The sequence below is a fragment of the Microcaecilia unicolor genome, chromosome 13, assembly GCF_901765095.1.
Source record: "Microcaecilia unicolor chromosome 13, aMicUni1.1, whole genome shotgun sequence".
Taxonomy (NCBI): domain Eukaryota; kingdom Metazoa; phylum Chordata; class Amphibia; order Gymnophiona; family Siphonopidae; genus Microcaecilia; species Microcaecilia unicolor.
Window position 1 is genome coordinate 15,339,252 of NC_044043.1, and position 15,625 is coordinate 15,354,876.

Consider the following 15,625-nt stretch of genomic DNA (forward strand, 5'->3'; position numbering starts at 1 on the left):
AGCAAACCATCTCTGAGGAGCAGGAAGGATCCTGGTCCTTGGAGGGAGGGGAACAATAGGCCATAGCCTGCTGAAGCCACACCTTCCAACTCAGTTCCTTATATTGGCACCAATGCTTCTTCCCTTTATCCCCTGTTCAAATTGGAAGGCAGTTCCCGCTGAGCTAATTTTATGTTTAAACTAGGAAAAAATGCCCGTTTCTGAGTGCAATGAAACGGGCGCTAGCAAGGGGCCCCCTCCCTCCGTCCCTCGGAGCTACTTGCGTTACTTGTTCAGGGTTCGCGTTCGCCTCGCATTTCGGCCCTTGAGTGTTATAGCTCCGCCCTCGACGTCATGACGTTTTGACGCGAGGGCGGTGCAGACACTCCAGGGCACACCGGATATCTCGGGCGCCTCAACTTCCGTGGAGGCTTCAGAACATTGGGGTTGCCTTTTATATAGAGAGATCTTTTTTATTAATAGCAACAGAGCTTGTACAGATTATGCAATGAAAGGAGACCAATACAAATAATCAATGTTATAACTCAAATCACCATATAATTGTTAATGTTTTATCCCCCCCTCCTACCTCCCTCCCCTTACCCACCTCCCCCCTTAAGTTTATTAACGAGAACCATCTTTGTAGAATGCAACAACATGTATGATATGCTGTTCAGGGTATGTGATAATAAGAAAGTCTCATCAGAACAACCAACATCCTTTCTTATGAGGCAGTAGCTTAATGACACGACCTACTGCAAAGGGCCTTGTTTCTTATCCTTCATCTAATACCACCACCTCTTATATGAGTCTTACAGCTTTATTAATGATATCAACACCCTCAAGGAATAAAACAGACTCCACAATATCAGTTATCAGCGGTACTCATCTCAGAGTTAACCCCAAGCCTACCCCCTCTCACCCACCCCCTTCTCCCCCCCCCCCTCATTACTTCCCCCTGCCTCACCATTCACTCTAAACTCCACATTCATCCCCATTCACCCCAACTCATTCAACACCTGACTTCTAGCTCTGGGAGCTACTACATTCAAATATGCTGTCCATGTTTTAATAAAGTGCTTCCTCCGTTTCGGTGTAAATCGGGCACCCCTGGCCTCCCATATCATAAGCGCGTGCAACTTGTTCCTACAGTACCAGTAGGAGGGCGGTATGTCCATTAACCAATGATTCAATATGCATTTCTTCCCCAGAATGCAGGACTTACTCAGGAACAACTTCTCTTGTTCCCACCGCCCACACTCTTGGCGAGCTAAACATGACACGTTCAAATGTAAACTGTATTCTACAACCCAAGATCTTCGATACAAACCGGGCGAGAGCCGTCCAGAAACCCCGAATACGCTGACACTGCCACATCCCATGCTCCAAAGAAGGCATGCCCATTCCACACTTCCTGCATCTATCAGCCTCCACTATCCCTGCATGCCATGCTTGCTTACCCGAGAAGTATGCCCTGTGAATTGATCTAAAATCTGCATGTACTTTATGTGCAAACACTTATGCCAGCCATAGACCTAGTATACTGTATGTGCTCATACCTAAATGCCAGACATATGCACTTATGTCCTAAACCTATATATGGCACTTAAAATTGTATGTGCAAATAAGAGCACGTATCCAATTTGCACGTACAATTTAATTGATCAATGATTCAATTAGCACTGACAACTAGGTGCTAATAATCAGCTATCTGTGCTAATTGGCATTACTACTACTACTACTACTTAACATTTCTAGAGCGCTACTAGGGTTACGCAGCGCTGTACAATTTAACAAAGAGAGGCATTAATTGAAATTTGCACGTATATCTTTAGGCACCGGGATCTGTGTGTACATTTTATGAGTGGATCTGAAAAGGGGGCACAGCCTTGGGAAGGGCATAGGCGGATCAGGGGCATTCCTGGAATTTATGTGCAGTTTTGCTGAATAGGGGGAGATCTGCACATAATTTAGGCGCAAGAATTTACACCAAACACTGTTCTAAAAATGGTGCCCAATTCTGAGCGCTGTTTACAGAATAGGACTTAGCGCTAATTTTTATTGGCAATCCAGACGTGGCCGGTTCAAATCCCACTGCTACTCCTTGTGATCTTGGGCAAGTCACTTAACCCTCCATTGCCTCAGGTACAAACTTAGATTGTGAGCCCTCCTGGGACAGAGAAATATCCAGAGTACCTGAATGTAACTCACCTTGAGCTACTACTGAAAAAGGTATGAGCAAAATCTAAATAAATATTTGAGATTCTAGATGGAATGTTGCTACTATTGAGATTCTGTTGCTACTATTTGAGATTCTACATGGAATGTTGCTATTCCATGAGCAACATTCCATGTAGAAGCCTACCCTTGCAGATCAGCAACGCGGCTGCGCAGGCTTCTCTTTCATACGTGCAGGACGTCAGACTCACAGAAACAGAAGCCTGCGCAGCCGCATTGCTGATCTGCAAGGGCAGGCTTCTACATGGAACGTTGTTAGTGGAGGAGTAGCCAAGTTGAGTTTGATTCCCACTGCAGCTCCTTGTGACTCTGGGCAAGTCACTTAACCCTCCATTGCCTCAGGTACAAACTTAGATTGTGAGCCCTCCTGGGACAGAGAAATATCCAGAGTACCTGAATGTAACTCACCTTGAGCTACTACTGAAAAAGGTGTGAGCAAAATCTAAATAAATATATAATATATAGTATTCTATAATTTATGCATGTAAATCCTGCCCAGATTCCACCTACTTGTATATCCACATCTGCACATATTTACAGAGTAGCCCTTAGGTATATTTTTGGCATTTACAAATGTAAATGGTTTTTAATATCTTCTACATTTTATTCTCTAATCTTAGAAGCCACTATCTAATTTTCGAAGTTAGTGATGGTAGGTGATTTTAACTTACATTTAAAAGTTGATAAAGATAATACTGTTTGCTAGTTTTTATCCTTATTACAGTTTATAGAATTTAATCTGCAACCAATGACTCCTACTTGACTTATCTTTGATCCCTTTTTGTAAATGGGAACATGTGATCTGGTCTGATCATTACTGCTGTTACTTTATGTCGAATGTTAAAATTTTAAACATTAGGAGTATCTGTTTCAGGAACAATAGGTTAAGAAGGGGGAGAGTTGATAAATCTGATTACTGGTCTAGGGTTACTCCATTGTTCATGATGTCAAAAATAACACCTGATGTTTGTTAGGTTGATCGTGAGCCCTTGGACCTAGGCTGAGTCCTAGGACAGACCTAGGCCAAGGCCTAGGGCAGACCAAGCTCACGCTATACAGAAACAATGGGCTATGAGGCCCAGCACACTCAGGGAGACCAGCGAGCACCACTAGAAAGGGAACTAGACCATTCATACGGGCTGCAAGGCAGAAGTGGAACCCAAACACGCTAAAGGGAAGGGAAAAAGAACAGAGCGAAGTCCAGGAAGGGGCTGGCACTTGGGCCACCCACACTGTGCCACACACAGATACCAATGATAGGTCACCAGACCAAACACACAGATACAGACAATAACCAGAATAAGGGAACTCAAGCAGAGAGGCAACCCAAGCTGTGGCACACAGCTAAACGAAGGAGCGGCCTACACAGGATCCAAACAAGAGCTAAAGCAAGAATAGGGTAAAAGGGAAACCACACAAAAAGACTATAAGAGCAACACAGCTAGATAAGGAGCAGTCCTTAGTATAAGCAAACAGCAGGTAAAGGGTAAGGCAGACTACAGAGAGAGAGACTGCTTCAAGCTACACAGCTCAGACGAGGAGAAGTGAACATAAGAACCAAGCAATAGATACAGCAGGTAAAGGGTTAAGGCAAACTAGAGAGAGACTGCTTCTAGCTACACAGCTCAGACCAGGAGCAGAGATGACAGATACAGCAGGTAAAGAGTTAATAGGGAAACCCAAACAAAGGAAATAAGCTTCAACCAGGACTCACCCAGAACACACAGCAGTAAAGGGAAAGGCAAGGTAGCATACACAGAGAAGCTGAACAGCAGCAAGGCAATCAGAAAGGGAGCTAACTCATACAGATTCACAGAACAAACACAGACAAAGAGAGTAATGGCAACCATACAGCAAAGGATACACACTATGCGGAAGCAAGGTAAGCTCACAGCTGAAGGCGATAACACTAGAGCGTCCTGTGCAGGCAGACGTTTGCTTAAATAGGGTCTGGCATCTGACGTCAGCTGCCTCAGACGTCAGCCCAACCCCTGACATGGCCAATCAGGAGTCAGACCCACTGTCAGACTTGTGAGTTCTTGTACCAAGTAGAGCGCTGCTGAGCCCTGTACTCGGACCAGGTTCTGCTTGGCGGCTAGACAACCCTGGGATTCACCTGCACTGACCGCCGACCTGCGGGCGACCTGCAGGACTTACGAGACGGAGCTGGAAACGGGGTGATGAATGTATCGGCCAGGCAGGCAGCAGGTCAAGAGAGTAATCCAGGTACAGAAGAAAGTCAGTAGGTAGGCGGCAGGCAAGAGAGTAATCCAGGTACAGGCGAAAGTCAGTAGCCAGGCGGCAGGCAAGACAGTAATCCAGGTACAGGCGAAAGTCGGCAGGCAGGAGAGTAATCCAGGTACAGGCGAAAGTCTGAAGGCAGGTGGCAGGCAAGAGAGTAATCCAGATGCAGGCGAAAGTCAGTAGGCAGATGGCAGGCTAGAGAGTAATCCAGATGCAGGCGAAAGTCAGTAGGCAGGCGGCAGGCCAGAGAGTAATCCAGGTACAGGCGAAAGTCAACAGGCAGGCGGCAGGCAAGAGAGTAATCCAGATGCAGGTGAATGTCAGTAGGCAGGCAGCAGGCAGAAGGGTAATCCAGGTACAGGCAAAGTCAGCAACGAGGGACCAATAGATAAGAAATAGACTACAGAGTTAGAAACACCTATCAAAATAGAAGCCGAAGTATGGGGTCTAGGGAGAGCTCAGCTGATAAAGTGCTGGTGTCTGACATCAGTAGGGAGAAGGGGCACAGCCATAGGACAAGAGCAGGGGAAGGAGGAACCGGAAGACCAATAGGAGAGAAGCAATGGAAGCCAGGTAGAGGAAGAGCAGACCCAGGTGGGTGGAAGCAAAGCAATCAAGGAGCCTGGAAGCCAAGCAGAGAGAGTAGAAACAGGTGCATGGAAGCAAAGCAATTAAGGAGCCTGCAACCACCGCTCTGTGAACAAACCCAGCGAGGACTACACACACATGGCTCAGGCAGTACCAGTCAAGTGTGCGTATCCACGGGACCCCGCAGCCCGAGGACGCCGCTTGCGTTGAGGTAGGGGACATGACACCCAGTAGGATCATAACAATGTTTACTTTATCTAATTGGAATTGTGTAACTTTTAAAACATTAAATGAAATGGCTCCTGAAAATGAGGTTAAATCATCCAGGAAGAAGAGTTCTCCTTGGTGTTCAGAAGAATTGTTGGTGCTTAAAATGAGATTCAGGAGACTAGAACGTAGCTGGAGTAAATCCAAGAGTGAAGCTGAGAAGATGTGCTGGAAGAGTGCTCAATTTGAGTACAAAAGGAGTTTAGATTTTGCCAAAAAGACATTTTATTCTCAACTGGTGGGAATTGAGAGGCCAAATTTAAGAAGGTTATTTGGTTTAATAAAAGTCCTGAATATGACATCACTGGGGCCGACCGACACTGCCTCTCTCTGAGGAACTCCCAGCTGGGCCTCTCCAACTCACAGCTACAGCCACTGCTTCTCTCTCCCAACTCAGGGCAGGAGTGGCATGCTCATATGTGTCTTCAGCCAGCCCCGAATATGACGAATATGACGAAAATGATGTCACTGGGGTCGACCAACACTGCCTCTCTCTCAGGAACTCCCAGCCGGGCCTATCCAGCTCACGGGTACAACCACTGCTTCCTCTCCCCAATACAGGTTTATCATTAAGAAAATTCTCCAAATGCACAGGATTCAAAACAAAAAAAAAAACCTTATTATTTCCATATGTGATCAAACATGTACATGAAAAGCTGAGAAAAAAAAGAGGCACCCACAGCCAAGACTTTGGGCTTTAACAATTTAAGAGCCTTCTGTCTCCGCTGTGTCTACTACTACTACTATTTAGCATTTCTATAGCACTACAAGGCATACGCAGCGCTGCACAAACATAGAAGAAAGACAGTCCCTGCTCAAAGAGCTTACAATCTAATAGACAAAAAATAAATAACGTAAGCAAATCAAATCAATTAATGTGAACGGGAAGGAAGAGAGGAGGGTAGGTGGAGGCGAGTGGTTACGAGTCAAAAGCAATGTTAAAGAGGTGGGCTGCCTAGCTATATCAGGGAAAATGTTTATTGGTTGACCACAAAAGGAAACTTTTTTCTCTAAGGAAAATACAGTTTCAAAATTATTTTCTTTTCTACCTCAGTGCCAGGTGCACTAAACTTAACCAGCCCTGACCAATTTACTTCAATTCTTTGAAGGAGTAAACAAACATGTGGACAAAGGGGAGCCGGTTGATATTGTGTATCTGGATTTTCAAAAGGCGTTTGACAAGGTACCTCATGAAAGGCTACAGAGGAAATTGGAGGGTCATGGGATAGGAGGAAATGTCCTATTGTGGATTAAAAACTGGTTGAAGGATAGGAAACAGAGAGTGGGGTTAAATGGGCAGTATTCACAATGGAGAAGGGTAGTTAGTGGGGTTCCTCAGGGGTCCGTGCTAGGACCGCTGCTTTTTAATATATTTATAAATGATTTAGAGATGGGAGTAACTAGCGAGGTAATTAAATTTGCTGATGACACAAAGTTATTCAAAGTCGTTAAATCACGACAGGATTGTGAAAAATTACAAGAGGACCTTACGAGACTGGGAGGCTGGGCGGCTAAATGGCAGATGACGTTTAATGTGAGCAAGTGCAAGGTGATGCATGTGGGAAAAAAGAACCCGAATTATAGCTACGTCATGCAAGGTTCCACGTTAGGAGTTACGGACCAAGAAAGGGATCTGGGTGTCGTCGTCGATAACACACTGAAACCTTCTGCTCAGTGTGCTGCTGCGGCTAGGAAAGCGAATAGAATGTTGGGTATTATTAGGAAAGGTATGGAAAACAGGTGTGAGGATGTTATAATGCCTTTGTATCGCTCCATGGTGCGACCGCACCTTGAGTATTGTGTTCAATTCTGGTCGCCGCATCTCAAGAAAGATATAGTAGAATTGGAAAAGGTGCAGCGAAGGGCGACTAAAATGATAGCGGGGATGGGACGACTTCCCTATGAAGAAAGACTAAGGAGGCTAGGGCTATTCAGCTTGGAGAAGAGATGGCTGAGGGGAGACATGATAGAGGTATATAAAATAATGAGTGGAGTGGAACAGGTGGATGTGAAGCCTCTGTTCACGCTTTCCAAAAATACTAGGACTAGGGGGCATGCGATTAAACTACAGTGTAGTAAATTTAAAACAAATCGGAGAAAATGTTTCTTCACCCAACGTGTAATTAAACTCTGGAATTCATTGCCGGAAAATGTGGTGAAGGCGGTTAGCTTAGCAGAGTTTAAAAAGGGGTTGGACGGTTTCCTAAAGGACAAGTCCATAAACCGCTACTAAACGGACTTGGAAAAATCCAAAATTCCAGGAATAACATGTATAGAATGTTTGTACGTTTGGGAAGCTTGCCAGGTGCCCTTGGCCTGGATTGGCCGCTGTCGTGGACAAGATGCTGGGCTCGATGGACCCTTGGTCTTTTCCCAGTATGGCATTACTTATGTACTTATGTAAGCCCTTAACGAGCCATGAACGAGCAAGTAGTAAACCCTGGCATGCACTAAATACTTTTTTTGACGTAGCAGCTAACGAAAACGGAATGCAGATGAGCAAATTGTGTAGAAACCCCTATTGTGATAAGATGCACTAACCTTTTCCGATTGCCTTAATGTTGGAAAACGGTGGAAAACCTAACGAGAGGTCTGTACCTCTCTTTGGGGCTGCGCGGGATTGGAAAACTTCATAAAATGTAAAAAAAAAAAAATCGAGGGGGGGGGGGGGCAAAAACGGCCAAGTGCTCATCATGGACGGCCATTATGGGAGTGCTCCACCCGAAAAACAGCCCAAGTGCTCATCAGGAGCGTCCTTTATGGACGTTCTTCACTATATAAAAAAAAGAAATCAAACAGGCTCCGATGCTGCAGGCTCTTTTTTGGACCCCGGAATAATAAAAACGTCTTTTTTGGCTGTGCTTCACTCAGCTGAGAGTCTTGGAAATCTCTGAGCCAATCACAGCGTGTTTAACTCGGCTGAACGCGTTGTGATTGGCTCAGGGACTTCCAGGTCTCAGCTGAGCGACGCACTGCCAAAAAAGACGTTTTTATTATTAAGGGGGCCAAAACTGGCCTTTTGTTTTTGGATTGGCGCCCATTTTGGCCGCCTTCCCCCTTTGCAATAATAAAAACGTCTTTTTTGGCAGTGCTTCACTCAGCTGAGACCTGGAAGTCCCTGAGCCAATCACAACGCGTTCAGCCGAGCTAAACGCGCTGTGATTGGCTCAGAGACTTCCTGGTCTCTCAGCTGAGTGAAGCACGGCCAAAAAGGACATTTTTATTATTCCGGGGTTGAATGATGTCCAAAAAAGAGCCTGCAGCATCGGAGCCTGTTTGATTTTTTTTTTTTTATAAAGCTTCACTTAAAAAAAAAAACGTACATTTTGGGCGGCCTCGCCCACCCCACAATAATAAAAACGTCCTTTTTGGCCGTGCCTCGCTCAGCTGAGAGACCTGGAAATAAGGGAGGGACATCCAAGTAAGCAGAGTTGTGGCCGAGTGGGAGTGGTTAGAGCACTGGTCTTGTAATCCAGCGGTGGTGGGTTCAAATCCCACTAATAGTTTTGTTAAAAAAATTAAAAAGGACAAGCACTTGGATTTTTTTTTCCACTTTTTTAAGTTGTTTGAAGTCTTTATTGAACATTTATCAAAACAGCATAACAAAATGCAGCACTCCAGAACAAGTAAGTAATAGCATAACTGATCAGCTCCAGGTCTCTCTCAGCCAATCCCAGCGCGTTTAGCTGTTACCAGTATCAGCTAAATGCGCTGTGATTGGCTGAGAGAGACCTGGAGGGAGGGACGTCCAAAAGGTTTTGATTTGTGTCCTCTCATGTCCCGATCCTGGGGGCGCAAGCTGAAAACTGCTTAAGCGTCGCTTGCCTTTGTGTCAGGCTGAAAGAAAATAAAAAGCAGCTTTTCTGGGCTGGAAGGCTCCTCCGTATCGTCAGGTTAGTTTTTATTCTCTTGCCTCTGAACTGTACATTAGCTTGTAGCCTGTAAAAAGAACGTCTTTTAAGAGGGAGGTTTTTTTATAGTGAAGGACATCCATAAAGGACGTCCTTGGCATGCGCAGAACAGCAAGCATAATGCTTGGCTGCTCTGCGCATGCTCGACCGGCCGATTGTTTAACGATGGAATAGAGAATGCAAGTGAGCTACAACGAGCAGCTGATTTGCATTCCTATTCCTTGATGCATGCCCGTTCCTTACCGATTCGCTAAGGGAATCGGTAAGGGAAGGGCTCTAACGATTGATTAGTGCATCTAGCCCTTAGTCTGGAAAGTAACTAACAAGGTAGATTGTGAAGTGATAACATTTTATGAAGACCCAAGAAATTGAGAGATATCAAGGTTAAAGATTATCTGAGTCCCCCTAGGTAGACAGAATATATTAGCCAAAAGAGATAATATCAGCTTGAGGATATTGAAGGATATCCTTCAAGTATATTTTAAAAAGTTCCATCGGGGTCAAGTAGTGACTGATTGGAAAATTAAAAGCCTCATATTTCTTGCAAGTGAAAGATTTTCAATGGATTGCAAATGAGAATAAATCATGAAATTGTCCTTTACTTCTGATGTTACCACAGATTTAAAAATTGGTAACAGCCTTAGTAACCTGTGCATCAAGCTTAATTAACCTTTCCTCATGTTTATAGTTTAATAAAACTTGAAATACCACTCTAACAGCTGTGTCTTGAGAACATTTACCAAGTTCAGCTATATGAAAAACAGCTTGCTAAAAATGTTGTACAGTAGCTTGTCTTTTCTGAGAGGTAGAATCAGAATTAGACTGTGAAAAAAATCCCAGAATTGATTTGAACTCGAGTGGGAATATGAGCCTTAAAAGGGCTACTAGGTGGGAACTGAATTAGTACTCTTGTTCAAAAGCTCTGGAGAAGGTGGGTTAAACGGTAGGGAAGATGCCATACCATCCAGTAGAGTTTCCCCAGGTTGAGGAGGAGGAGTTGGTGTGTGAGGAGATAGGGAGAGTTTGGATGACAAGGTACTCACAGACATAGGGGAAGTAGCAGCTGATAATGGTCGCACTTGTTAATCCATTGGGCCCCTAACAGGTGGAATAGTGCATTTCCTTCCTTGTTTCTTCTTTCCCATAATAAAGTCAATAGAAGTTGATAATGGTCATGCCTGTTTGGTCACGCCCCTTCGGGCACATGCCCATGGCCACATGCCTGCAGCCGCATACTGTAGAAGAGCATCCACTAATGAAGCATCTTCAAGGACCACTCAGCTGGTGTCACACACCTCAAGGGTGTCTGTGGTAGTGCCTGCTCCACTCCAGCACACCAGGAAAACTAGCAGCAAGATGACTCCAGTCACACCGCGGAAGAGCGTCCACTAATGAAGCACCTCAGAGGGCCACTCAGCTGGTGACTCAAGGATGACTGCAGTAATGCCTGCTCTGCTCCAGCACAACAGGTGAACTTCACAGCAGCAAGATGACTCCAGATTATAGGATTTTGTAGTAAATATGCATCCTGTCCACGTTCCACCCATGTGAATACCCACCCACAAAGTTCACACTATCACATCTAGCTGTATACTTCTTAAATACCAGTATTTACGCACGTTATTCCCCCTTATCACGAGTCCATTCTTATCTCCCCCCTCTCCCCTATGGTCCTACAAACTTGTGTATGTGGAGGAGTGAACTCAGAACCAGGAGAACTGGGCTTGATCCCCAATGCAGTTCCTTGTGAACCTGGGCAAGTCACTTAACCCTCCACTGCCACAGGTACAAAATAAGTACCTGTGTATAATATGTAAACCAGTTTGATTGTAATCACAGAAAGGTGGTATAACTCACACACACACACTCTCTCACGGTATGGGGGGAGTGGAGAGATAGGAAGAAACAATGGATACACTGGACCCCTGAAAGGAGGGAGAAATAGGGGCAGAGCACAGAAAGGGAGAGGTATTGGTTAGGATGCAGGTGGAAGAGAAGAGAGGGGAGAAGCTGAACATGGGGAAAGAAAGACACAGAGAAGAGATGCTGGCAGAGAGGGCTCATTGAGACAAGGACACAGAGGAGCAATGCTGGGAAAAAAGGGGATAAGGACACAGAGGGGAAATGTGTAATGCAGAGGGGTGATAAGTACACCAAGGGGCAATGCTGAACATGGGGAGGAATACGGATGCTGAGAGTGCAGCTGCTGAATATGGGGGGAAGAGTTGGGACAGAGAACAGATGCTGAACATGGGGGGATTATATGGACAGGAACACAGAGGGGAGATGCTGGACAGAATGGATAGGAACACAGAGGGATGGATGGTGGACATGGAAAGAAAAGAAATGTGAAATGGACAGGAGACCCTGGAAAGGGAGTTAGGAGGAAAATGGAGAAAGTGAAAAAGAGATATTGGAACCAAAATGAATGGAAAAATAAAATTCTCAGAAAACAAAGGTAGAAAAAAGTATTTTATTCCTATTTATTAATTAGAATGTATCAGCTTTGGGGAGTATTTCAGTTTCTATGTCTCTACTATTGCTGTACATGCAGAGTCTGCTGCTAGAGGTTGCATATCCAGTTTGAGACCAGAGCTGCAATGGGCAGGAGTGAATGAGCATCAATCTTGCTCTTATGACCCCCTAGACCACCAGGACTAAAGAATATAGGCCTGGAGGAGCCTACAGAGGGTGAGGGGTGGAGTTCTAGTCAGGGCTTGTTATCTTTGGGGGATCAGGTGGGAGAGAGGGTATCTCCTTCCCCTTAAGCAGGGTCCGGCCGATATTCAGCCGGGGCCAACATAATTGTCTTATGTGGGTCCCAGCTGAATATTGGCTGGGACTGCATCCGATCCTGTGGCCAGCACATTTCGGCATAGCCCTGCATATTCAATGTCCTTTCTTGGACATGGCCCAGCATTGAATAGCGGGACTTAATTCTGCCTGTGGCAGTCAGCAGTTATAAAATGCAGACTGCAACATTCTTTTTTTCTAACTTTGGTTATGGTTTATTGATCTTAACATACTGCTTTTTCTAATACAATCAAAGCCACTTGACATTAGAACAGTTTCTGGTATACCACCAACTTAAATAACTACCCTCCCCACGGCAGACTATGGCCGTACAAAAAAGAAAAAAAATTCAAGAATCCTGCCAAACTCGATGGAAAACCTAAGCAATTTCTAAGTTGAAGAGGTTATCAATAGAAATCAAACAAAATAAAACATGGAAAAGAAAATAAGATGATACCTTTTTTATTGGACATAACTTAATACATTTCTTGATTAGCTTTCGAAGGTTGCCCTTCTTCCTCAGATCGGAAATAAGCAAATGTGCTAGCTGACAGTGTATATAAGTGAAAACATTCAAGCATTACTATGACAGTAAAATAGATACCATTGGAGATTCTACATGGAATGTTGCTACTATTGGAGATTCTACATGGATTGTTGATATTGGAGATTCTACATGGAATGTTGCTACTATTGGAGATTCTACATGGAATGTTGCTATTCCACTAGCAACATTCCATGTAGAAGGCTGCGCAGGCTTCTGTTTCTGTGAGTCTGACGTCCTGCACGTACGTGCAGGACGTCAGACTCACAGAAGCAGAAGCCTGCGCGGCCACATTGGTGATCCGCAAGGGCCGACTTCTACATGGAATGTTGCTAGTGGAATAGCAACATTCCATGTAGAATCTATAGAAATCAAACAAAATAAAACATGGAAAAGAAAATAAGATGATACCTTTTTTATTGGACATAACTTAATACATTTCTTGATTAGCTTTCGAAGGTTGCCCTTCTTCGTCAGATCGGGTTCTACATGGAACGTTGCTACTCTTTGAGATTCTGCTGTGGAATCTTGTCACTCTTTAGCATTCCGGAATCTTGCTATTCTTTGGGGTTCTACATGTAGAGAGGTGTGGTAGCCATGTTAGTCCACTCTTAAGGTTATCAATAGAAATCAAACAAAATAAAACATGGAAAAGAAAATAAGATGATACCTTTTTTATTGGACATAAGGTATCATCTTATTTTCTTTTCCATGTTTTATTTTGTTTGATTTCTATTGATAACCTTAAGAGTGGACTAACACGGCTACCACACTCCTCTACTTAAGTTGAAGAGGACATCAAACCAAGGTGGCAAAATGACAATATTTACAAATTTTAAAATACACACACACACATTCTGCAAAAAATTAGCAACCATTAGCCTCTACAGGAAAAAAAATGAGGTGGTCCCATGTGATTGTACCTGCATGGCATGTTCTGCTCATGCTTAGTAGAACACTCCAGAAAGCTCCATAACTTTGTCAGCCCTACTTCAGCTCCATTGTGTGTTATCACCCATATCATAGTAAGAACAATCAGATAACACTATTTGTACACCTTCAAAACCCATGAACTCAGAAGCAGCTAAACTGAGAATGAAACTCAAGTCTCTAGTTATGAGGCTGTCTCAAACTTCTGGACCTCAGATACAAACTAATTCTTCACCAAATCGTCTGTCTTACTAGAAAAGCTTTGCTATTTTTAAAGCTGACACCTGGATTACAATATGAGGGTTAGGGAGGAGTGGGTTGGATGGGTTGAAATTGGGATTTTAATGGGATTGGTGTTGGGCTGTGGTACATATTGCAATCTGCTCCATGCTGTTGAAAAACTGAAAGAGGTGGAATACACATTTGGAAGTTAAATTAAATTTGCCTTAAGTCTGGATGCACTGGGCAAGAGTATAACCTGGTCACTTGCATCTTGTTTCTCTCAGGAGCCCTTCATACAGGCTTCTCAGATGACTGTCCTTAGAAATGTCTCACTTTCTGCCTCTCAAGGGGGCTCTTCTTTTTCAGATCTCTCCATCAGTGTGGTGCATTGCCCTTATTTTCACATCCCCTATAATCCTCCATCTACTGCCTCTTCTTTTGGGTAATTTACTTATGTTATGATAGAGGTATATAAAATAATGAGTGGAGTGGAACAGGTGGATGTGAAGCGTCTGTTCACACTTTCCAAAAATACTAGGACTAGGGGGCATGCGATTAAACTACAGTGTAGTAAATTTAAAACAAATCGGAGAAAATTTTTCTTCACCCAACGTGTAATTAAACTCTGGAATTCATTGCCGGAAAATGTGGTGAAGGCGGTTAGCTTAGCAGAGTTTAAAAAGGGGTTGGACGGTTTCCTAAAGGACAAGTCCATAAACCGCTACTAAACGGACTTGGAAAAAATCCAAAATCCCAGGAATAACATGTATAGAATGTTTGTATGTTTGGGAAGCTTGCCAGGTGCCCTTGGCCTGGATTGGCCGCTGTCGTGGACAAGATGCTGGGCTCGATGGACCCTTGGTCTTTTCCCAGTATGGCATTACTTATGTACTTATGTTTTCCCTCCATGCTGGAGCCTTCCAGTTAGCCAAAGATTTGTGTTATCCACACAGTTTTATCCCTCCCCCCACTCCACCCCAGATACCGGGAGTTACCTTAATACTGGGTTGGGAACTCAGGGTAGTCACTAGGCTGTGCAATGTATCAAAGCCCAGTTTAATGTTGAATCGTCTCTTTTGCTCTGCTGAGATATGTGTGATCCGGCGGTTTTCCATCTAAAATGGTAATCAGAGACCATCCTTGACATCGCTATCTTTACCATAGACACAGCAAATACTATGCAGTTGTAATTCTATGCTGATTTCCAGGGCTTTATTTATAGTTAGAAAGGAAAAATTCTATGCACTGAATTATTGAAACATGGCTACTTCTTTGATCTGGAGAAGAAACAAGAGCACCTTCAGAACTTCAACCAAGGTTTCATCTAAATGACTCAACACAAATAATTTTATGACAACTAGAAAACTAGGTAAACATGATATATACAAATGGGAAACTTAAAGGGAACTGAAAGCCTGGTTAAGCATTATTAACCCCTTTTCACTGGTCTACTACTACTATAGCGCTACAAGGCGTACGCAGCGCTGCACAAACATAGAAGAAAGACAGTCCCTGCTCAAAGAGCTTACCTTTCTTGATTCTGGCCTGCCTCGGCTGGGCGTGGAGGGAGAGGGCCGACGCTGTGGGACCAGCCCCACAGCAGTGACTGGGGAGACTTTCCCACAATTTTGCCTCTCAATATCTGAAAAATAGGAAATATTACTGGAGGATTAGAGAGCAGGTATGAGTGAAGAGCTCATATCCCAGCTCTTCCACATCCCAGTTCAAACTAGATCCATCCTTTTCCCCAAATTGATATATATCCACTGCAGAAATCTTTTTTTTTTAAATCTATTAGCTCTATGACTGAATTCCTAAATGGAGGTGTGGTCATTCTCATCGAAAACGAAAGAGGGGCATAACCGAACGTCGCCGGTGAAATAGATCGCTGGTGATCTATTTTGGTGGT

The 15,625-nt window shown here is 44.0% G+C and overlaps 1 protein-coding gene across 1 annotated transcript in view; it reads right to left on the bottom strand.

Annotated features, from left to right (window-relative positions):
• Positions 1–15,625, bottom strand: part of MLXIPL (MLX interacting protein like) — a 389,368-nt gene that overhangs the window by 20,225 nt on the left and 353,518 nt on the right. Inside the window, exons 12-13 of the mRNA XM_030185603.1 lie at positions 15,246–15,358; positions 14,712–14,831 (exon numbers count right to left, since the gene is read on the bottom strand). Coding sequence (XP_030041463.1) covers positions 14,712–14,831; positions 15,246–15,358 — 233 coding nt within the window. The remainder of the gene's footprint in view (positions 1–14,711; positions 14,832–15,245; positions 15,359–15,625) is intronic.